Source organism: Somniosus microcephalus, unplaced genomic scaffold, assembly GCF_052327205.1.
Source record: "Somniosus microcephalus isolate GS21.2 unplaced genomic scaffold, FLI_Smic_1.0 unresolved_chr1, whole genome shotgun sequence".
In the NCBI taxonomy this organism is placed as follows: Eukaryota; Metazoa; Chordata; class Chondrichthyes; order Squaliformes; family Somniosidae; genus Somniosus; species Somniosus microcephalus.
The window spans coordinates 16,762,121-16,786,732 of record NW_028225179.1 but is presented as its reverse complement, the minus strand read 5'-3'; the positions used below and the strand labels follow the sequence as shown (position 1 = coordinate 16,786,732).

Genomic DNA, 24,612 nt, shown 5'->3' with positions numbered 1-24,612 from the left:
GCTCCATTGGGAGCACCCTCACCTCTGAGTCAGAAAGTTGTGGGTTCAAAGTCCCCACTCCAGGGACTCGAGCACATAAATCTAGGCTGACGCTGCGGGGCAGTGCCGAAGGAGCGCCACACTGTCGGAAGAGCTGTACTTGGGGGCCGCGGCCCTGTCGGAGGGGCGGTACTGAGGGTGCGCCGCCCTGTCGGAGGGGCTGTACTGAGGGTGTGTCGCACTGTCGGAGGGGCAGTACTGAGGGTGCACTGCACTGTCAGAGGGGCAGTACTGAGGGAGCGCCGCACTGTCGGAGGGGCAGTACTGAGGAAGCACTGCACTGTCGGAGGGGCAGTACCGAGGGAGCGCCGCACTGTCGGAGGGGCAGTACTGAGGGAGCGCTGCACTGTCGGAGGGGCAGTACTGAGGGAGCGCCGCACTGTCGGGGGGGCGGTGCTTCGGGGGTGCGGCCCTGTTGGAGGGGCAGTACTGAGGGAGCGCCGCACTGTCGGAGGAGCAGTACTGAGGGAGCGCCGCACTGTCGGAGGGGCAGCACAGAGGGAGCGCCGCACTGTCGGAGGGGCAGTACTGAGGGAGTGCTGCACTGTCGGAGGGGCAGTGCTGAGGAAGCACCGCACTGTCAGAGGGGCAGTACTGAGGGAGCGCCGTACTGTCGGAGGGTCAGTACTGAGGGAGCACCGCACTGTCGGAGTGGCAGTACTGAGGGAGCGCTGCTCTGTCGGAGGGGCAGTACTGAGGGAGCGCCGCACTGTCGGAGGGCTGTCTTTCGGATGAGACGTCCAGGTGGACATAAAAGATCCCATTATTTCGAAGAAGGGCAGGAGAGTTATTCCCGGTGTCCTGGCCATTATTTATCATGCAAATTGGCTGCAGTGTTTCCCACATTACAACAGCGACTACACTTCAAAAGTAATTCATTGGCTGTAAAACCGTTGGTCGTGAAAGGCGCTGTATAAAGGCCAGTCTGTCTTTATTTTCTCTCCTGTATTTACATTAATTACTTATATAAACCTGTTTTACTGTCTCTTGCAAGGGGCGGAATTGCAGACAGGCAGCTTAACGCAAACTTCACACGAAGATCTGACGGAGTCACTCGATTCATCGGGACCTGAATATCATCGACATATGGAAGCAGAAAGCAGCAATCAGATTGCGGGCAAACTGCACACGTGTCTTGTGTGTGGACGTGGATTCAACCGAAGGTGCAGCCTGGGGAGGCACAAGTGTAACCAAAGCGAGGAGAATCCGTGCAAATGTCGGGAATGCGGGAAGGGATTCAGTTGCCTCTCCGAGCTGGAGACTCATCAAGGCAGTCACTCTGTGAAATGGTCGTTCACCTGCTCTGTGTGTGGGAAGGGATTCACTCATTCAGGCTCCCTGCGGGCACACCAGCGAGTACACACCGGGATGAGGCCGTTCACCTGCTCCGTGTGCGGGAAGGGATTCACTCAACAATCCGCCCTGTTGAGACACCGGCGAGTTCACACCAACGAGAAGCCATTCGCCTGCTCTCACTGTGAGAAGAGGTTTAACCAGTCTTGCCACCTGTTGATACACGAGCGTGTTCACACCGATGAGAGACCTTTTCAGTGCTCCGACTGCAAGAAGGGCTTCAGAACATCCAGCAACCTGATACAGCACCAGCAAGTTCACACCGGGGAGAGGCCGTTCACCTGCTCCGTGTGCGGGAAGGGATTCACTCTCTCCTCCACCCTGCTGACACACCAGCGAGTTCACACCGGGGAGAGGCCGTTCACCTGCTCCGTGTGCGATAAGGGATTCACTAAACAATCCGCCCTGCTGACACACCAGCGAGCTCACACCGGGGAGATGCCGTTCACCTGCGCCGTGTGCGAGAAGGGATTCAGTCACTCTAACTCACTGCGGGTGCACCAGCGAGCGCACACTGACGAGAGACCCTGCAAGTGCCCTGACTGTGAGAAGAGCTTTAAAAGCACCGAGGATGTGTCGAGGCATCAACGCATTCACACCGGCGAGAGGCCGTTCAGCTGCTCTCACTGCGGAAAGAGGTTTGCTAAGTCATCGAACCTGGTGATACACCAGCGACATCACACCGGGGAGAGGCCGTTCACCTGCTCCGTGTGCGGGAAGGGATTTGTCCAGTCCCACACTCTGCTGGTACACGAACGTGGGCACACTGACGAGAGGCCGTTCTCCTGCTCCGAGTGTGGGAAAGGATTCACTCGTCCCTCCTCTCTGCGGGAACACCAGCTGGTTCACACTGACGAGAGGCCGTTCTCCTGCGCCGAGTGCGGGAAAGGATACACTCGTCCCTCCTCTCTGCGGCTGCACCAGCGAGTCCACGCTGACGAGAGGCCGTTCACCTGCTCCGAGTGTGGGAAAGGATTCACTCGTCCCTCCATTCTGCGGGAACACCAGCTGGTTCACACTGACGAGAGGCCGTTCTCCTGCTCCAAGTGCGGGAAAGGATTCACTCGTCTCACCTCTCTGCAGGAACACCAGCTGGTACACACTGACGAGAGGCCGTTTAAATGTTCCGACTGCGACAAGAGTTTCAAATGCTCCAAGGGCCTGAAGAAGCATCGACGCATCCACACTGGGGAGAGCCTGTTCAGCTGCTCTCACTGCGGGAAGAGGTTTACGCACTCATCCGCTCTTCTGAAACACCAGCGCACCCACGCTGGGAAGAGGCCGTTCCCCTGCTCAGTGTGTGAAAAGGGATTCACCAGTTCATTTCACCTGCTGAGACACCAGCGAGTTCATACCTGAGCGCACTGGTCCCATTCTGCTGTTAATCACATGAAGGACTATTCTGTGTTAATAATGGCAATTAGGGGGTTGGGGGGCAGTTTGAAGATGCTGATAACCCCAGTAAATAGGCTGGAGATTAAGAGGGGTCAGCCTCGGCTCAGTGAGCGACCCTCTCGCCTCTAGAGTCAGAAGGTCATGGGTTTGAGTCCCACTCTGGAGACTTGAGCATGTAATCTAAGCTGACACTCCAGGGCAGTACTGAGGGACAGCTGCTCTGTCAGAGGTGCCATACCATTTGCCTTCTTAACCGCCTGTTGCACCTGCATGCTTACCTTCAGCGACTGGTACACATGGACGCCCAGGTCTCGTTGCATTTCCACATCTCCCAATCTATTGCCGTTCAGATAATAATCTGCCTTCCTGTTTTTGCCACCAAAGTGGATAACCTCGCATTAATCCACATTGGGCAGATGCATGGCTGATGCAGTATAATCACCCAACCTGTCCAAATTATACTGTAGTTTCTCGGCATCCTCCTCACAGCACACACGCCCACCCAGCTTTGTGTCATCTGCAAACTTGGAGATATTACATCTAGTTCCCTCGTCTAGATCATTTATATATATTGTGAATAGCTGGGGTCCTAGCACTGATCCCTGCGTTACACCACTAGTCACTGCCTGCCACTCGAAAAAAGACCCGTTTATTCCAACTCTTTGCTTCCTGTCTGCCAGCCAGTTCTCTATCCAAGACAGTACCTTACCCCCAATCCCATGGGCTTTTACTTTACACGCTAATCTCTTCTGCGGGACCTTATCGAAAGCCTTCTGAAAGTCCAAATACATCACATCCACTGGTTCTCCCTTATCTATTCTACCAGTTACATCCTCAAAAAATTCCAGTAGATTAGTCAAGCACGATTTACCTTTTGTAAATCCATGTTGACTTTGTCCGATCCTGTCACTGTTTTCCAAGTGCTCTGCTATTACATCTTTTATAATGGACTCTAGCATTTTCCCCACTACCGATGTCAGGCTTACCGGTCTATAATTCCCCGTTTTCTCTCTACCACCTTTTTTAAATAGTGGGGTAACATTAGCTACCCTCCAATCCATGGGAACTGTTCCAGAGTCTATAGAATTTTGGAAGATGATCAGCAATGCATCTACTATTTATAGGGCCACTTCCTTCAACAGGGAGCCGGCTACCAAAGCCTTGCCACCCCCGGAAGACCAGGTGCTCACTCTGTCGACCTCCGACGTAAGGGGTGTTCTACGCGGAGTGAACACACGAAAGGCTGCTGGACCTGATAGCATCCCTGGACGGGTACTCAAGGAATGTGCTGATCAGCTGGCTGATGTCTTCACCTCCATCTTCAATCTGTCATTGGCCCAGGCAGTAGTCTCTACATGCTTCAAGACTGCTACCATTATTCCTGTGCCAAAGCAAACGGCTGTGACGTGACTGAATGACTATCGACCTGTCGCACTCACACCCATCATAATGAAGTGTTTCGAGAGACTGGTCCTGGCTCACATCAAAGCCAGTGTTCCCACCTCTCTTGACCAGCACCAGTTTGCCTATCGTGCAAACAGATCAACGGAGGATGCAATCACAACTGCTCTACACTCGGCACTGAATCACCTAGATGGTAAGGAGACCTACATCAGAATGCTGTTCATAGACGACAGCTCAGCATTCAACACTATCGTCCCCAAAAAGCTGGCCAGCAAACTCCAAACTCTTGGCCTGAACACTTCCCTCTGCAACTGGACCCTGGACTTCCTAACAAACAGACCCCAGTCTGTCAAATTAGGTAACCACACCTCCCCCCCCGCCCCCGACCCTGAACACGGGGGCCCCACAAGGATGTGTGCTGAGCCCCCTCCTCTACTCCCTCTTCACCCACGACTGTGTGGCTGTTAATGGTTCCAACACCATCATCAAGTTTGCGGATGACACCACGGTAGTAGGCCAGATCACCAACAACGATGAGTCATCCTACAGGGAGGAGGTCCAGCCACTCGTGAAGTGGTGCGCCGATAACAACCTGGCCCTTAACACCAAGAAGACAAAAGAAATCATTGTGGACTTCAGGAAGTCCAAAGGCGGAAGTCACACCCCCATCCACATCAATGGGGCTGTGGTGGAAAGGGTGGACAGCTTTAAGTTACTCGGAGTCCACATCACGGAAGACCTCTCCTGGTCCCTCAACACCTCCTCTCTGGTGAAGAAGGCCCAGCAGTGCCTATATTTCCTAAGGAGGCTGAAGGGATGTAATCTGTCACCCCTGATCCTCTCTAACTTTTACCGCTGCACTATAGAGAGCATCCTGACAAACTGTATCACATTATGGTATGGCAGCTGTAGCTACTATGACCGGAAAGCCCTGCAGCGGGTAGTCAAAACTGCCCAACGCATTACCGGCACCCGGCTACCGACCATAGAGCACTTATACCAGAAACGCTGTCTACGGAGGTCACGGTCCATCATCAAAGACCCTACCCACCCCAGCCACAGTCTGTTCACCCTCCTGCCATCTGGGAGACGCTACAGATGCATTCGCACCCGTACGACCAGATTTAGGAACAGCTTCTTTCCCAGGGCTGTCATCCTACTGAACTCCACAAATAAACTCTAAAGCCTGCACATCTGCCAATGCACTTTATTATGGTTATATTTATGTTAATATACTACAAGCCAAATGTATGTTGAATGTTTAAATGTCTTAATCCAAATGTACACTCTCGGGAGCCGCAAGCCTACATTTCGTTGTACTGCACTTGTGCACTAACAATGACAATAAAAGTTGATTTGATTTGATTTGATTTGATTTAAGTACCCTAAGATGTAGATTAGCAGGCCCTGGGGATTTATATACAGACCCCCAAACAGTAATGCTGAGGTTTGGGATGGTATTAAATGGGAGATTAGAGATGTGTGCAATAAGGGCACAGCAGTTATCATGGGTGACTTTAATCTACATATAGTTTGGGCTAACCAAATTAGTAACAATACTGTGGAGGAAGAATTCCTAGAGTGTATATGGGATGGTTTCCTGGACCAATATGTCGAGGAACCAACTAGAGATCAGGCCATCTTAGACTGGGTATTATGTAATGAGAAAGGAATAATTAACAATCTTGTGCGAGGCCCCTTGGGGCGGAGCGATCATAATATGATAGAATTCTTCATTTAAGATGGAGAGTGAAGTATTTGACTCAGAGACTAGGGTCCTGAATTTAAATAAAGGAAACTACGATGGTATGAGACTATGTTACATTGGATTACATAGGACATACGGCACAGAAACAGACCATTCGACCCAACCAGTCCAAGCTCCACTCGAGCCTCCTCCCGTCAGGAGAGGTTGAGTAGATTGGGACTCTACTCATTGGAGTTCAGAAGAATGAGAGGCGATCTTATTGAAACATATAAGATTGTGAAGGGGCTTGATCGGGTGGATGCGGTGAGGATGTTCCCAATGATGGGTGAAACTAGAACTAGGGGGCATAATCTTAAAATAAGTGGCTGCTCATTCAAAACTGAGATGAGGAGAAACTTCTTCACTCAGAGGGTGGTAGGTTTGTGGAATTTGCTGCCCCAGAAAGCTGTGGAAGCTACATCATTAAATAAATTTAAAACAGAAATAGATAGTTTCCTAGAAGTAAAGGGAATTAAGGGTTACGGGGAGCGGGCAGGAAATTGGACATGAGTCTAGGTTCGGAATGGTCATGGCCCTGTGGGCCCAGGGGCCGTGTAGCCTTGTTCTGCTCCTACTGTGTTCTAATTCTGTGTTAGATTTCAGGAGATGGTTTTATTCCTGTTCCTGGCTGGGGTGGAGATCGCCTTTACAGAAGGTAAGTACTATAGAAAATATAGGGACAGAGTGATCTCCTGGAAGAGTTTCGATCGCCTAGACGGGTCGGAGAGGAATTTCCCAGATTTTTTTCTCCCAAATTGGCCATTGGGTCTTTATCTGGTTTTTCGCCTCTCCCGGGAGATCACATGGGTTCGGGTGGATGCAGAGTGATAGAAGATTTGAGGTTAGGATCAGATCAGCCATGATCTTATTGAATGGTGGAGCAGGCTCGAGGGGCCGATTGGCCGACTCCTGCTCCTATTTCTTATGTTCTTATTCCTCATCTAAATCTATCAGCATAACCCTCTATTCCATTCTCCCTCATAGGCTTGTCCAGCCTCCCCTTAAATTCAATAGCAAAATACTGTGGATGCTGGAAATCTGAAATAACAACAGAAAATGCCAGGGCAGCATCCATGGAGAGAGAAACAGAGTTAACGTTTCAGGTCTGGGACCCTTCATCAGAACTGTGTGGTCTAACCAAGGTTCGATACATGTTTAGCATAACTTCCCTACTTTTCAATTCTATCCCTCGAGAAATAAACCCTAGTGTTTGGTTTGCTTTTTTTTATGGCCTTGCTAACCTGTGGTGCAACTTTTAGTAATTTGTGTATTTGTACTCCGAGATCCCTTTGTTCCTCTACCCCACCTAGACTCGCACCCTCCAAGTGATAAGTGAGCTCCCCATTCTTCATACCAAAATGGACCCAGCACTGATCCTTGTGGAACACCACCACCCACCTTCTGCCACTGTCAACAGCCACCTTTTACCATTGATTTGTGAAATAAAGTCTATCAATCAGACGTCTCAATGTTTCCTGTTCCACGAGCTTGTTTCGGGGGTCTGGCTCAGCGACTATCCTGTAATCACACCAACAAGTCCCACTGGGCTGAACAATGGAGGAGAGGCGTTGGAGGAGGATGGTGTGATCAACCGTGGTGAAGCTCGCAGACAGGTCGAGAAGGATGAAGAGAGATAGTCCACCGGTTACAGCCGCGGATAATGTAATTCGTGACTTTTGTTGAGGGCCGTTTCATAGAATCATAGAAAGTTACAGCACGGAAGGAGACCATTTCGGCCCATCGTGTCCGCGCCGGCCAACAAAGAGCTATCCAGCCTATTCCCACTTCCCAGCTCTTGGTCCGTAGCCCTGCAGGTTACAGTATCCCAAGTGCACATCCCAGTATTTTTAAATGTGGTTAGGGTTCCTGCCTCTACCACCCCTTCAGGCAATGAGTTCCAGACCCCCACAACCCTCTGGGTGAAGATATTTCCCCTCAAATCCCCTCTAAACCTTCCACCAATTGCTTTAAATCTGTGCCCCCTGGTTTTTGACCCCTCTGCTAAGGGAAATAGGTCCTTTCTATCCACTTTATGCCCCTCATAAATTTGTACATCTCAATAAGGTCTCCCCTCAGCCTCCTCTGTTCCAAGGAAAACAAAGCCAGCATATCCAGTCTTTCCTCATAGCTGAAATTCGCTACTCCCAACAACATCCTTGTAAATCTCCTCTGTACCCTCTCTAGTGCAATCACATCTTTCCTGTAATGTGGTGACCAGAACTGCACTCTGTTCTCTAGCGGAGGCCTAACTAGTGTTTTATACAGTTGAAACATAATCCCCCCTGCTCTTGTATTCCATGCCATGGCTAATGAAGGATAACTAGGGAAAGAGTAGGGCCCATTAGGGACCAAAGTAGCAAGCTGTGTGTAGAGCCAGAAGATGTAGGTGGGGTTTTAAATGAATTTTTTGCATTGTGTTCACTATGGAGAAGGACGATGCGGACATATAAATTGGGCAGGGGGACTGTGATATATTTGAACATATTAGCATCTAGAGGGAGGAGGTACTAGCAGTTTTAGTAGGCTTAAAAGTGGATAAATCCCCAGGCCCGGACGAGATGTATCCCAGGCTACCATGTGAGGCAAGGGAGGAGATTGCAGAGGCTCTGACACAAATTTTCAGAACCTCTCTGGCCACAGGGGATGTGCCAGAGGACTGGAGAACAGCTAACGTAGTAGCATTATTCAAGAAGGGTAGTAGGGATAAACCAGGGAATTACAGGCCAGTGAGCCTAACATCAGTGGTAGGGAAATTATTGGAAAAAATTCTGAGGGACTGAATTAGTCTCCACTTGGAGAGGCAAGGATTAATTAGGGATAGCCAGCATGGCTTTGTTAAGGGAAGATCATATCTGACCAATTTGATTGAATTTTTTCGAGGGGGTGACTAGGTGTGTGGATGAGGGTAGTGCAGTGGATGTGGTTTACATGGATTTCAGTAAGGCTTTTGATAAAGTCCCGTATAGGAGACTAGTCAGGAAGGTAAGAGCCCATGGGATCCAGGGTGCCTTGACACATTGGATCCAAAACTGGCTTAGTGGCAGAAGGCAAAGGGTGATGGTGGAAGGTTGTTTTTGTGACTGGAAGCCTGTGTCCAGTGGGGTACCGCAGGGATCGGTGCTGGGTCCCTTGCTGTTTGTGGTCTACATTAATGATTTGGATGTGAATGTAAAAGGTATGATCAGTAAGTTCGCAGATGACACGAAAATTGGTGGGGTGGTAAATAGCGAGGAGGGAAGCCTCAGGCTACAGGATGATATCGATGGGTTGGTCAGATGGGCAGAAAAGTGGCAAATGGCATTTAACCCTGAAAAGTGTGAGGTGATGCATTTTGGACGGACTAACAAGGCAAGGGAATACATAATGAATGGTAAGACCCTAGGAAAGACAGAGGATCAGAGGGACCTTGGTGTGCATGTACATAGATCCCTGAAGGCAGCAGAACAGGTGGATAAGGTGGTTAAAAAGGCATATGGGATACTTGCCTTCATTAGCCAAGACATAGAATATAAGAGCAGGGAGGTTATGATGGAGCTGTACAAAACGCTGGTTAGACCACAGCTGGAATACTGTGTGCAGTTCTGGTCGCCACACCATAGGAAGGATGTGATTGCTTTGGAGAGGGTGCAGAGGAGATTTAGCAGGATGTTACCTGGGCTGGAGCGCTTCAGCTATGAAGAGAGACTGGACAGGCTGGGGTTGTTTTCCTTGGAGCAGAGAAGGCTGAGGGGGGTCCTGATTGAGGTGTACAAAATTATGAGGGGCATAGATAGGGTAGATAGAAAGGAACTTTTCTCCTTAGTAGAGGGGTCAATAACAAGGGGGCATAGATTCAAGGTAAGGAGCAGGAGGTTTAGAGGGGATTTGAGGAAGAACTTTTTCACCCAGAGGGTGGTTGGAATCTGGAACTCACTGCCTGAAAGGGTGGTAGAGGCAGGAACCCTCACAACATTCAAGAAGCATTTGGATGAGCACTTGAAATGCCATAGCATACAAGGCTACGGACCAAATGCTGGAAAATGGGATTAGATTAGACAGGGCTTGATGGCCGGCGTGGACGCGATGGGCCGAAGGGCCTCTTTCTGTGCTGTATAACTCTATGACATTCCGTATGCCTTCTTAACCACCTTGTCTACCTGGCCTGCTAACTTCAGGGATCTGTGGACATGCACTCCAAGGACCCTTTGCTCCTCTACACTATTCAGTGTCCTACCATTTAATGTGTATTCCCTTTCCTTGTTAGCCCTCCCCAAATGCATTACCACACTTCTCCGGATTGAATTCCATTTGCCACTGTTCTGCCCACCTGACCAATTTATTGATATCTTCCTGCAGCCTACAGCTTCCTTCTTCAGTATCAGTGTAAGGTGTTTGGTTCCCTCGTCCTTACAAGGGTTCTTTGACTCTGGGTTTTACAGGAACAAAATTGTAGATGACACAAAGGTTTAGGTTCAACCCAAAACTGTTAGTTTATTAAAACCAACAAAACACAGACAAGAACCTGTTGAGTGTGGGCTGAAACTTTCAATCACCCACACGGCCGGTCGTTACTGTTGTGGATTGTAGGCCTGGATCGGAGATGACGGCCTAGAAATTGGGTTTTGGTGCAGCGACGGCTTTAGCGCCGGAAGTTAGTGCCGGAGCTAAGTCGCGCTGGGCGGGCCAAAAATTCACTACTTCTGCGCCCAAACGGCTGCCGGCGCTGCTGAAAGCTGTTAGCGCCTGAAAACTGGCGCTATGCGCTGAATTTCGGCGCTATTCCGGTGCTGCGGCGCCCGCTGCGGTGCGGCAGGTTCAGGAAGTGCAGGCCTCCTCCTTCCCTTAAGGAGGAGCTGCCTGCACCCAGCCGCGGCCCGCGATAATCTTTTTAAAAATGAGCCCGGCACCTCGGACAAGTGCCGGGCTTGCTTCTGTTCCGGGGGGGGGGGAAGTCCGGGGAGGGAGCTGCGGCCAGGCGGGCGGCGGGAAAGTGGCCGGCCGCCGCGGGGCCTTTAATGCGCCGGCACAACGTTCTGTAAGGCACCTCTGCCAGAACGTTGCTTGCGGCTGCCACGGGCGAGGCGGCCGCAACTCAATTTCCGAGTTCAGGCGGGTTACCATGGCAACCGGGACGCTGCGCACACCGATGACGTCATCGGTGCCGGCGCAGCGCTACCGGCCTAACGCCGATTTAGGGCCCCTGTCAATTTCAAAACTGGCCATAACTTCGGCGCTAGGCCCTCTAGCGCCTCAAAAGCGGCGCTAAGGCCAGTGAATTTCTAGGCCAACCTGTCCCCGTCCTCCTTTATCTGATTGCAGCTGCCTACACAGCGCAAACCCCTTGTAGAGTCAACTTATACCGGCTGGTCGTGGCTGACGTCGATTGCAGGCTGGGGCTGGAGATGACGACCGTCTTCCCTTCCTTCTTACACCTGGCAGTTGCTGTCGTTCGAGCTAGCTTCCGAGAGAGAGAGCTTCCGAGTGAAACGAGAGAGAGCTGAGGTGTGGTTCCTTCTTATAGTTCTTTTAGTCACCTGGCCCCATGCTGGGCCTCCCCCAACCAGTTTCGGTTGTCGGTTTGCTGAACTGTCCGACATTCACACCTCGTCAACCTGTATTTCAATCACCGGAGGTGTACAGAGTTGTGAGATCGAAGATAACTCCTTATTTCCTCTCCCGCTTTATGTAACACATATTCAATGTGATTTCTATTACTGTTGATGGGCGGCTGGCTGATTGACTTGTGTCTCTTCCAGTGAAGCCAGGAAGTCCATCATGACCCCCATTGTTTCAGGTAAACTCAGAGCATTGTCCAGATGTTAATTTTTCCCATCGAAACCAATCATGATTCAAGTCCTCACAGTTCAACGTCAATGTCCTTTTCAGAGTTAATCATGAGTCAAAGCTTTCATTGTCCAGGATCAATGTGTTCTCCAAGGAACATAGAAACATAGAGGATAGGAGCAGGAGTAGGCCATTCGGCCCCTCGAGCCTGCTCCACCATTTAATGCGATCATGGCTGATCATCCAAGTTCAGTACCCTGCCCCTGCTTTCTCCCCATACCCCTTGATCCCTTTAGCCTTCAGAAATATATCCAACTCCTTCTTTAATATATTTAATGAATTGGCCTCTACCGCCTTCTGTGGTAGAGAATTCCACAGGTTCACCACTCTCTGGGCGAAGTAATTCCTCCTCATTTCTGTCCTAAATGGCTTACCCCTTATCCTTAGACTGTGATCCCTGGTTCTGGACTCCCCCGCCATCGGGAACATCCTTCCTGCATCTAGTCTGTCTATTCCTGTTAGAATTTTTAAGTTTCAATGAGATCCCCTCTCATTCTTCTGAACTCCAGCGAATATAAGCCCAATCATCCCAATCTCTATTCATACGTCATTCCTGCCATCCCAGGTATCAGTCTGTTGAATCTTCACTGCACTCTCTCCATGGCAAGAACATCCTTCCTCAGATAAGGCGACCACAACTGCACACAATACTCAAGGTGTGGTCTCACCAAGGCCCTGTACAACTGCAGCAAGACATCCTTGTTTAGGATTCAGCAAAGGAGGACAAAGGGATTAATTAAGAGGGGGAAAATAGATTATGAGAGTAAGCTTGCGGGGAACATAAAAACTGACTGTAAAAGCTTCTATAGATATGTGAAGAGAAAAAGATTGATGAAGTGTAGGTCCCTTGCAGTCAGAATCAGGGGAATTTATAATGGGGAACAAAGAAATGGAAGACCAATTAAATACATACTTTGGTTCTGTCTTAAAAAGGAGGACACAAATAAACTCCCAGAGATGTTGGGGAACATAGGGTCTAATGAGAGGGAGGAATTGAATGAAATCAGGATTTGTAGGGAAATGGTGTTGAGGAAATTGACGGCATTGAAAGCTGATAAATCCCGAGGGTCTGATAATCTACATCCTAGGGTACTTAAGGAAGTGGCCCTAGAAATAGTAGATGCATTGCTGATCATCTTTGAATATTCTATAGATTCTGGAACAGTTCCTATGGATTGGAGGGTAGCTAATGTAACCCCACTATTTAAAAAAAGTGGTAGAGAGAAAATAGGGAATTATAGACCGGTAAGTCTGACATCGGTAGTGGGGAAAATGCTAGAGTCCATTATAAAAGATGTAATAGCAGAGCACTTGGAAAACAGTGACAGGATCGGACAAAGTCAACATGGATTTACAAAAGGTAAATCATGCTTGACTAATCTACTGGAATTTCTTGAGGATGTAACTGGTAGAATAGATAAGGGAGAACCAGTGGATGTGATGTATTTGGACTTTCAGAAGGCTTTCGATAAGGTCCCGCATAAGAGATTAGCGTGCAAAGTAAAAGCCCACGGGTCTGGGGGTAAGGTACTGACTTGGATAGAGAACTGGCTGGCAGACAGGAAGCAAAGAGTTGGAATAAATGGGTCTTTTTTCCGAGTGGCAGGCAGTGACTAGTGAGGTACTGCAGCGATCGGTACTAGGACCCCAGCTGTTCACAATATATATATAAATGATCTAGACGAGGGAACTAGATGTAATATCTCCAAGTTTGCAGATGACACAAAGCTGGGTGGGCGTGTGTGCTGTGAGGAGGATTCAGAGAAACTCCAGTATGATTTGGACAGGTTGGGTGATCGGGCAGATGCAGTATAATGTGGATAAATGTGAGGTTATCCACTTTGGTGGCGAAGACAGATTATTATCTGAATGGCAATAGATTGGGAAAAGGGGAAGTGCAACGAGACCTGGGTGTCCTTGTGCACCAGTCGCTGAAGGTAAGCATGCAGGTGCAGCAGGCAGTTAAGAAGGCAAATGGTATGTTGGCCTTCGTAGCGAGAGGGTTTGTGTACAGGAACAAGGATATCTTGCTGCAGTTGTACAGGGCCTTGGTGAGACCACACCTTGAGTATTGTGTGCAGTTTTGGTCGCCTTATCTGAGGAAGGATGTTCTTGCCATGGAAGGAGTTCAGCGAAGATTCACCAGGCTGATACCTGGGATGACAGGAATGACGTATGAGGAGAGAGTGAGACGATTGGGCCTCTACTCGCTGGAGTTTAGAGGAACGAGAGGGGATCTCACTGAAACTTAAAAAATTCTGACAGGACTGGACAGACTAGATGCAGGAAGGATGTTCCTGATAGTCGGGGAGTCCAGAACCAGGGGTCACAGTCTAAGGATAAGGGGTAGGCCATTTAGGACAGAAATGAGGAGGAATTTCTTCACCCAGAGAGTGGTGAACCTGTGGAATTCTCTACCAAAGAAGGCAGTAGAGGCCAATTCATTAAATATATTCAAGAAGGAGTTGGATATATTTCTTAAGGCTAAACGAATCAAAGGATATGGAGAGAAGGCAGGAACAGGGTACTGAATTTGGATGATCAGCCATGATCTCATTGAATGGCGGTGCAGGCTCGAGGGTTCACACTGGGGAGAGAACTTTTAAATGTTCTGAAAGTGCTTCAAAATCTACAAGTACCTGAAGTGACACCAGTGGCCACACACTGGGAGAAACCCGGGCCCCGTGTGTGGGAAGGGATTCACTCAGCCATCCGCTCCGATGATACACCAGCAAGATCACACGAGGGAGAGACCTTTAACCCGCTCCGTGTGTGGGCAGGGATTCACTCGGTCCGCAAATCTGCTGGCACACCAGCGAGTTCACACTGGGGAGAGGTTGGTGAAACATTCGGACTGTGGGAAACACTTTCAAATGTCCCAGGAGCTGAAGGGACACCAGCTGGAGAGAGCAGGAAAGAGGCCGTTCACCTGCTCCGTGTGTGGGAAGGGATTCACTCAGTCATTCCACCTGTTGAGACACCAGCAAGTTCACGCTGGGGAGAGACCATTTAAATGTTCTGACTGGGAAGAGCTTTAAAACCTCTGGGGATCTGAAGGAACACCAGCGAGTTCACTCCAATCAGTGACCATTTACATGTTCTGTCTGTGGGAAGAGCTTTAAAAGCTCTGGGAATCTGAAGGGACACCAGTGAGTTCACAGTGGGGAGAGGCCATTCACCTGCTCTGTGTGTGGGAAGGGATTCTCTCAGTCCTCGACTCTGCTGACACACCAGCGAGTTCACACTGTTCTGTAGTGCAGGGCCCTGTAGAATACTGGGGTGACATTAACATGGAATGGATGAACGTTTTATAAATTCTTGTACTGCTGTTTAATCTTTAAGACTGTTGTGCTGATGATTCCCTTCGACTGACGGTTCATGGTGTTCCATAGAATGTACAGCACAGAAACAGGCCATTCGGCCCAACTGGTCCATGCCAGTGTTTATGCCCCACACCCACCCTACTTCAATTAACCCGATCAACATCTCCTCCCATTCCTTTCTCCCTTGTGTGGCTTCCTCATAAATCCATCTATGCCGTTCACCTCAACTACTCCCTGTGGTAGCGAGTTCCCCATTCCATCACTCTTTGGGTAAAGATATTTCTCCTGAATTCCCTCCTGGATTTATTAGTGCCTTTTATATTTATGGCCCCATAAATATGATGAGATTCTGTTAAGCTGACCAGTATGTTGTTGTACTTTGTCTTTTTCTGATGAATGAAACATTAGAGCCCCTGTACCCGTGTTATGGGATGAAGTGCCAGACAAGTGAAAGCACAACGTCTGGGTGTGAATCTGATAATAACCTCACGGACCATATAGGTGTGATAACCAGACGGGCTTGTGGTTATAGTCTGGTCACAGATGGACTAAATTCCCTGAATTAGCAGGAGTTCAGGAGGCGGTCAACAGACGGGTCCAAACAATCCCATTTCCTGAACGGTAACCAAGCTCGTGTATAAGAACAGGCCACTTAAGCCGTTGTCAGTTGGAATGACTCAGCATCCAAAGATTCACAACCCTCTGAGTGAAGACATTTCTCCTCATCTCAGTCTTAAATGGCCAACCCCTTATCCTGAGACTATGGCCCCTAGTTCTAGACACTCCAGTCAGGGGAAACAACCCCTCAGCATCTACCCTGTCAGTCCCCTTCAGAATGTTATATGTATCAAAGAGATCACCTCTCATTCTTCTAAACACCTCTACTCAATCTCTTCTCAGAGGACAATCCTCCCATCAATCCAGTGAACCTTCGCTGCACCACATCTAAGGCAAGTATATCCTTTCTCCGATAAGGAGAGTAAAACTGTGCACAGTCCTCCAGGTGTGGTCTCACCAAGGCCCTGGGCAATTGTGCGAAGGCTTTCTTACTCTTATACTCCAACCCCCTTGCAATAAAGGCCAACATGTCATTTGCCTTCCTTATTGTTTGCTGTACCTGCATGCTAACTTACTGTGTTTCCTGTACGATGACACCTCAATCTCTCTGAACACCAACATGTATAAGTTTCTCACCATTTAAGAAATATTCTGTTTTTCTATTCATCCCACCAAAGTGAATAACCTCACATTATACTCCATCTGCCACCTTATTGACCACTTACTTAACCTGTCTATATCCCTTTGCAGGCTCTTTGTGTCCTCCTCACAGCTCACTTTCCCACACAGCTTTGTATTGTGGGAATTATCACCCGATCTGTTTTATGCAGCGCTCTTAATAAAGCCTGGAGAGACAATTTGTGTTCTTGTGAGCTTGATTATCTGGTATCCGAAACCCCAAAATCATTAGAGTCAACCTCAGTGTGATCATAATACAGTCAAGCAGAGTCATGGCTGATCATCCAAATTCAGTACCCTGTCCCTGCCTTCTCCCCATATCCCTTGATCCCTTTAGCCTTAAGAAATATATCCAACTCCTTCTTGAATACTTTTAATGAGTTGACCTGCACTGCCTTCTGTGGTAGAGAATTCCACAGGTTCACCACTCTCTGGGTGAAGAAATTCCTCCTCATCTCTGTCCTAAATGGCTTACCCCTTATCCTTAGACTGTGACCCCTGGTTCTGGACTCCCCGACCATCGGGAACATCCTTCCTGCATCTAGTCTGTCCAGTCCTGTTAGAATTGTATGTTTCAATGAGATCCCCTCTCATTCTTCTAAACTCCAGTGAGCAAGGCTTGGAAGCTAAGCAGAGCCAGGCCTGGTTAGTACCTGGAGGGGTGACCATCAGGGAAGACCAGGTGCAGAAGGTCACGGAAAGAGCCCTGAGGAGGGGTGGTTGGTGAGAAGGTCACGGAAGGAGCCCCGGGAGGGGTGGCTGGTGAGCAGGCCCGGGCGTTGGGCTGAAGATTGTCGGACAGGAGGAATGGTGGAAATGGAATGGCGGCGCGCACAGACGCAGCGGCTTTGCTTCTCCCAGGACAGTGCTATTTACGTTTAATGTTAATGTTATTTGTACTGGACTCATGGGAGCTTGCAAGATCACATTTCGTTGTTCATGTACTTGTGCATTGTACAATGACAATAAAGTTGAATTATTATTATTATTATAAGCCCAATCGACCCAATCTTTCCTCATACGTCATTCCTGCCATCCCAGGTGAATCTTCGCTGCACTCCCTCCACGGCAAGAACATCCTTCCTCAGGTAAGGCGACCAAAACTGCACACAATACTCAAGATGTGGTCTCACCAAGGCCCTGTACAACTGCAGCAAGACATCCTTGTTCCTGTACTCAAACCCTCTTGCTACGAAGGCCAACATACCATTTGCCTTCTAACTGCCTGCTGCACCTGCATGCTTACCTTCAGCGACTGGTGCACAAAGACACCCAGGTCTCGTTGCACTTCCCCTTCTCCCAATCTATTGTCGTTCAGATAATAAGCTGCCTTCATGTTTTTGCCACCAAAGTGGATAACCTCGCATTTATCCACATTATACTGCATCTGCCATGCTTCTGCCCAATCACCCAACCTGTCCAAATCATACTGGACTTTCTCGGCATCCTCCTCACAGCACACACGCCCACCCAGCTTTGTGTCATCTCCAAACTTGGAGATATTACATCTAGTTCCCTTGTCTAGATCATTAATATATATTGTGAATAGCTGGGGTCCTAGAACCGATCCCTGCGGTACCCCACTAGTCACTGCCTGCCACTCGGAAAAAGACCCGTTTATTCCAACTCTTTGCTTCCTGTCTGCCAACCAGTTCTCTATCCAAGTCAATACCTTGCCCCCAATCCCATGTGCCTTAACTTTACATGCTAATCTCTTATGCGAGACCTTATCGAAGGCCTTCTGAAAGTCCAAATACACCACATCCACTGGTTCTCCCTTATCTATTTTACCAGTTACATCCTCAAAAAATAAATAAGGAGAAACTGTTTCCAGTGGAGGAAGGGTCGGGAACCAGAGGGCACAGATTGAAGGTGATTGACGGAAGAACCAGAGGTGACATGAGGAAACTTTTTTTGCACAGCGAGTTGTTGTGATGGGGAACGCGCTGCCTGATAGGGCGGTGGAAGCAGATTCAACAGGAGCCTTCAAAAGGGAACGGGATTAATACTTGAACTGAAATAAATTGTAGGGATATGGGGAAAGAGCGGAGGAGTGGGACTAACTGGATTGCTCTTCCAAATAGCCTGCACAGACTTGATGGGCTGAATGGCCTCCTTCTGTGCTATTCTATGATTCTATGAATACAGAGAGACAATGTCCCTTTAAATATCGAGGTGTTACGCTGAGGTAAGGAGACACATTGTCCCTTTAGTTACAGAGGAGAAGACAAAAAGGTCACAGACTCTTTACCTGACACAAGTACTGAGAGGGAAGAGGATGTGACGGTCGATGTCCCTTTAACTGCACCGCACATGCATGTGATTAAAGGCATCGGAAACAGTGGAATCGACCCACCGCAGTCACAATGTGGACACTCTGGTGTGTCAGCGTGTGGGATACACCAGGGAATCCCTTTCACACACTGAGGTTGATTCTAATGATCGGGAGTCCCAGGGTTTTGGATACCAGATAATCAAGCTCACAAGAACACAAATTGTCTCTCCAGGCTTTATTAAGAGCGCTGCATAGCACAGATTGGGTGATAATTCCCTCAATCTGGAGAATAGAAGTACAGTGGATTCACGCGTGATCTTTGAGTCTGTTCCAACTGACAACGGCTTAAGTGGCCTGTTCTTATACACAAGCTTGGTTACCGCTCAGGAAATGGGATTGTTTGGACCCGTCTGTTGACCGCCTCCTGAACTCCTGCTAATTCAGGGAATTTAGTCCATCTGTGACCAGACTATAACCACAAGCCTATCTGGTTATCACACCTATACGGTCCGTGAGGTTATTATTAGATTCACACCCAGACGTTGTGCCTTCACTTGTCTGGCACTTCATCCCATAACATGGGTACAGGGGCTCAGTAATGTTTAATTCATCAGCAAAAGATAAAGTACAACAACATACTGGTCAGCTTAACAAAATCTCACCATATTTATGTGGCTATAAATATAAAAGTCACTAAGAAATCCAGTAGTGAATTCAGGAGAAATATCTTTACCCAAAGAGTGATAATGGGGAACTTGCTACCACAAGGAGTAGTTGCGGTGAACAGCATAGATGCATTTAAGGGGAAGCCACACGAGGGAGAAAGGAATGGGAGGAGATGCTGATCGGGTTAATTGAAGTAGGGTGGGTGTGGAGCACAAACACCGGTATGGACCAGTTGGGCCGAATGGCCTGTTTCTGTGCTGTACATTCTATGTAACACCATGAACAGTCAATCGAAGGGAATCATCAGCACAACAATCTTAAAGATTAAACAGCAGTACAAGATTTATAAAACATTCATCCATTCCATGTTCATGTCACCCCAGCTTTCTACAGGGCCCTGCACTACAGTACAGTGTGAACTCGCTGGTGTGTCAGCAGAGTCGAGGACTGAGAGAATCCCTTCCCACACACAGAGCAAGTGAACAGCCTCGCCCCAGTGTGAACTCGCTGGTGTTCCTTCAGAGTCCCGGAGCTTTTAAAGCTCTTCCCACAGTCAGAACATGTAAATGGTCTCTGATCGGAGTGAACTCGCTGGTGTTTCTTCAGATCCCCCGAGGTTTTAAAGCTCTTCCCACAGTCAGAACAGTTAAATGGTCTCTCATCAGTGTGAACTTGCTGGTGACTCAACAGGTTGGCTGATTGAGTGAATCCCTTCCCACACACGGAGCAGGTGAACGGTCTCTCCCCAGTGTGAACTCGCTGGTGTTGCTTCAGATGCCCAGAGGTATTAAAGCTCTTCCCACAGTCAGAACATGGAAATGGTCTCTGATCGGAGTGAACTCGCTGGTGTTTCTTCAGATCCCCAGAGGTTTTAAAGCTCTTCCCACAGTCAGAACAGTTAAATGGTCTCTCATCAGTGTGAACTTGCTGGTGTCTCAACAGGTTGGCTGACAGAGTGAATCCCTTCCCACACACGGAGCAAGTGAACGGTCTCTCCCCAGTGTGAACTCGCTGGTGTTGCTTCTGATCCCCAGAGGTTTTAAAGCTCTTCCCACAGTCAGAACATGTAAATGGTCTCTGATCGGTGTGAACTCGCTGGTGTTGCTTCAGATCCTCAGAGGTTTTAAAGCTCTTCCCACAGGCAGAACATGTAAATGGTCTCTCATCGGTGTGAACTCGCTGGTGTCCATTCAGATTCCTGGAGCTTTTAAAGCTCTTCCCACAGTCAGAACAGTTAAATGGTCTCGCATCTGTGTGAACTTGCTGGTGTCTCAACAGGTTGGCTAACTGAGTGAATCCCTTCCCACACACGGAGCAGGTGAATGGCCTCTTCCCAGTGTGACCTCGCTGGTGTCCATTCAGATTCCTGGAGCTTTTAAAGCTCTTCCCACAGACAGAACATGTAAATGGTCTCTGATCGGAGTGAACTCGCTGGTGTTCCTTCAGCTCCCCAGAGGTTTTAAAGCTCTTCCCACAGGCAGAACAGTTAAATGGTCTCTCATCAGTGTGAACTCGCTGGTGTAACTTCAGTTCCCTAGAGCTTTTAAAGCTCTTCCCACAGACAGAACATGTAAATGGTCTCTCATCAGTGTGAACTCGCTGGTGTAACTTCAGATCCCCAGAGGTTTTAAAGCTCTTCCCACAGTCAGAACATTTGAACGGTCTCTCATCAGTGTGAACTCGCTGGTGTCTCAACAGGTCGGATGACTGAGTAAATCCCTTCCCACACACGGAGCAGGTGAACGGCCTCTTTCCTGCTCTCTCCAGCTGGTGTCCCTTCAGCTCCTGGTTCCTTTTAAAGCTTTTCCCACAGTCAGAATGTTTCACCGGTCTCTCCCCAGTATGAACTCGCTGGTGTGCCAGCAGATTCGAGGACCGAGTGAATCTCTTCCCACACACGGAGCAGGTGAACAGAATCTCTCCTGCTCTCTCCAGCTGGTGTCTCTTCAGATCCTGGGGCCTTTTAAATCTCTTCCCACAGTCAGAACATTTAACGTGAACAAGCTGGTGTCTCAGGAGGGTGGCAGAATGAGAGAATCGCTTCAAAAACACGGAGCAGGTCAACGGTCTCTCATCAGTGTGGACAAGCTGGTGTCTCAGCAGCACGGAGGGTGCAATTAATCCCATCCCACACACGGAGCGGGTTAAAGGTCTCTCCCTCGTGTGATCTTGCTGGTGTATCATCGGAGCGGATGACTGAGTGAATCTCTTCTGGAACACGGGGCCAGTGAACAGGCTCTCCCCAATGTGTAGCCACTGGTGTCGCTTCAGGTGCTTGTAGATCTTGAAGCTCTTCCCACACTCAGAACATTTAAAAGGTCTCTCATCAGTGTGAACTCTCTGATTCACTGGTGTGCCAGCAGATTGGAGGACCGATTGCATCAGGTCCTGAGGAATCCTGTAACTCTGACGTGATGTTTGGTCTCAGCCTCCTGTCCGTAAAGGCTCCACTTCTAAAACCCTGTGAAAGGAGTGTAGAAAGGGGTAAGAGGGAGAATGTTGTCTCAATTTTTTTTATATAATCATTCATAGAAACATAGAAGATAGGAGCAGGAGTCGGCCATTCTGCCCCTCGAGCCTGCTCCGCCATTCAATTGATCCCTTTAGCCTTCACGGGATGTGGGCGTCGCTGGCAACACCAGCATTTATTGCCCATCTCTAGTTGCCCTTGAGAAGGTGGTGGCGAGCCGCCGCCTTGAACCGCTGCAGTCCATGTGGTGAAGGTGCTCCCACAGTGCGGTTACACTTCTTTGCAGTGGTTTGGTATAACTGAGGGGCTTGCTAGGCCACTTCAGAGGGCAGCTAAGAGACAACCACATTGCTGTGAGTCTGAAGTCACATATAAGCCAGTCAGATTAGTGAACCAGATGGGTTTTTAACGACGGTTTCATGGTCACCATTACTAGCCTTTTAATTCCAGATTTATTTAATGAATTTAAGTTCTGCAGCTGCCGTGCTGGGATTACATAGAAACATAGAAGATAGGAGCAGGAGTAGGCCATTCGGCCCCTCAAGCCTGCTCCACCATTCAATGAGATCATGGCTGATCATCCAAACTCAGTACCCTGTCCCTGCCTTCTCCCCATATTCCTTGATCCCTTTAGCCTTAAGGAATATATCTAAGTCCTTCTTGAATATATTTAATGAATTGTTAAATATATTCAAGAAGGAGTTAGATATAGTTCTCACTTGAACTCACTTCTCCAGATCACTAGTCCAGGCCTCTGGATAACTAGTCCAGTAACATAACCACTATGGAACGGTACCTGTACTCATGTCCCTTTTCCCAGCCCAGGGGCAGTGAAGCTGATTTTCAGGCCCCAGCTGCTGCACAGGTTGGTTGAAAGGATCAACAGTAATGGCGGCTGGGCCGCCGCGCTGAACTGTGGCTGACCCCGCGCATGCGTCCCATTGCCCCGTCCTCTCCTGCTCCACAGGCACCCGGCCCGCACCGCGCATGCTCAGCACACACCCTGGGCCCCGGTCAATCATCCTCCCCCGCGCCTGCACGGTGGGCCCCTGAGCACCAGGCTGCCACGCGGGGCTTTCTTTGTAAAGTCGGTGTTGGTGAAGAGCTGCAATCAGTGAGGGAAAGTGAGTTTTCCCCCAGATCCGATTGAGATCACAGGAGGGGAGAGAATAAAGGGGAATCCAAACCTGAGAGTCCGCAGATCCGGGCCCCGAGCGGAGCTTCTTCAGTTTGGCGAAGCGCGCTCTAGGGACACGTGACCCGGGCCCAGGGCCTGATTGACGGGAGCTTCCGACCAATAGGGAGTGAGCGGGGCGGGGCTGGAGGAGCGAGCCGGCGCCCCGTGCGCCCAGCCCCCTCTTCGCCCAACCAGTCACGTCAAGATGTTGCCGTCGTACAATGATAGACCTGAGCTCTCCACCAATGAGCGGGGGAAGGCTGAGCCTGGAGGACCGACCGAGGGGCTTTGGTCCTCCAACCAATCACTGCGAAGGAGGAGGCAGGACCTGGAAACGGCTCATTGGACGGATCGGCCCGCTGCCATTTTGTGAAGGGGCTCAGGATCCGTGATATAATAGCAAAATGCTGTGGATGCTGGAAATCTGAAATAACAACAGAAAATGCTGGAAATACTCAGCAGGCCAGGCAGCATCCGTGGAGAGAGAAACAGAGTTAACGTTTCAGGTCTGGGACCCTTCATCAGAACTGGAAAAAGCTGGAGGTGTAACAGATATTAAGCAGGTGCAGAGACAGGGGGGGGGGGGAGGGGGGGGGGAGGGGTTTAGGAGGGGAGGAAGGAATTGAAAGAACATCCTGTGAAAATGTTGCGAATGGGAATGGCAAAATCATACAGCATGAAAAATGGGGGCAGTGATTATGATCTGAAATTGGTGAACTCGATGTTGAGTCCGGCAGGCTGTAAAGTGCCCAATCGAAAGATGAGGTGCTGGTCCTCGAGCTGAGCCTGGGAAAGTTTATTTTTAATGTTCCTTTCACACTTTACAGCTCAAACTAATTTTGTTTTGCAGAAGATACTTTTTATTAAAGAAAAGTTCGCTTTTAAATTGATGAAATAACAAACCCTGTGGAACAAATACTTGAGTAAAAATATTTTTTCTCCCTGAATTAATTTTCTTAATATTAATTTTCAGCATTTTTAATTATTAATTTCAAGCACTTTAAGAGAAATATGGGAGTGGTGGGGGTTCTCTTAAAGGGACAGGCACTCTCTTTTTCTATGTGATGTTCATTAAAGGGACCGTGTCCCCATGGATGACTGATTTTAAAGGGACAGCGTCTCCCTTTCTATAATGTGTATATAAGAGACTGACATTTAAAGTAGGGCTAATCCTCTGCTCCCGTGAGTGCTTGGCGAGAAATCAGGTGCTGTTTGCTCTCGCCCACTCCCAATTTTCTGCCAACGGACAGAAAGCAGAGAGTAGTGGTGAACGGTTTCTTTTCAGACTGGAGGGAGGTTAAACAGTGATGTTCCCCAGGGGTCGGTATTAGGATCAATGTTCCCTCTAATTTCTTGAGGTGCGTGGCCCCTTTAACAGGCTGCACGGCCCATTCAAATTTCCGCGCATGCGCGTTTATTCCATTTATAGGGCGGTGAGCCGGCTGCGCGGGACCTCCAGACCGCTGCATGGCTGCACAGCTTAATGTGAACATTGATTCAGACCACTGCTTTATTGATATATATTAATGAACTGGACTTGGGGATACAGGGCATAATTTCAAAGTTTGCAGAGGACACGAAAATGTAGCAAACAATGAGGATAGTAACAGACTTCAGGAGGATGTAGCCAGACTGGTGAAATGGGCAGAAACGTGGCAGATTAAATTTAATGTAGAGAAGTGTGAAGTGATCCATTTGGTAGGA

At 48.9% G+C, this 24,612-nt stretch overlaps 1 protein-coding gene across 1 annotated transcript; it reads left to right on the top strand.

The window, feature by feature from the left end:
- The first annotated feature begins 835 nt into the window (after window positions 1–835).
- On the top strand, window positions 836–6,132 carry LOC147093702 (uncharacterized). Its single transcript, XM_085974349.1, has one exon. The coding sequence runs from the start codon at window positions 1,126–1,128 to the stop codon at window positions 2,749–2,751; it is 1,626 nt and encodes a 541-aa protein (XP_085830475.1). The 5' UTR covers window positions 836–1,125; the 3' UTR covers window positions 2,752–6,132.
- Window positions 6,133–24,612: the final 18,480 nt, after the last annotated feature.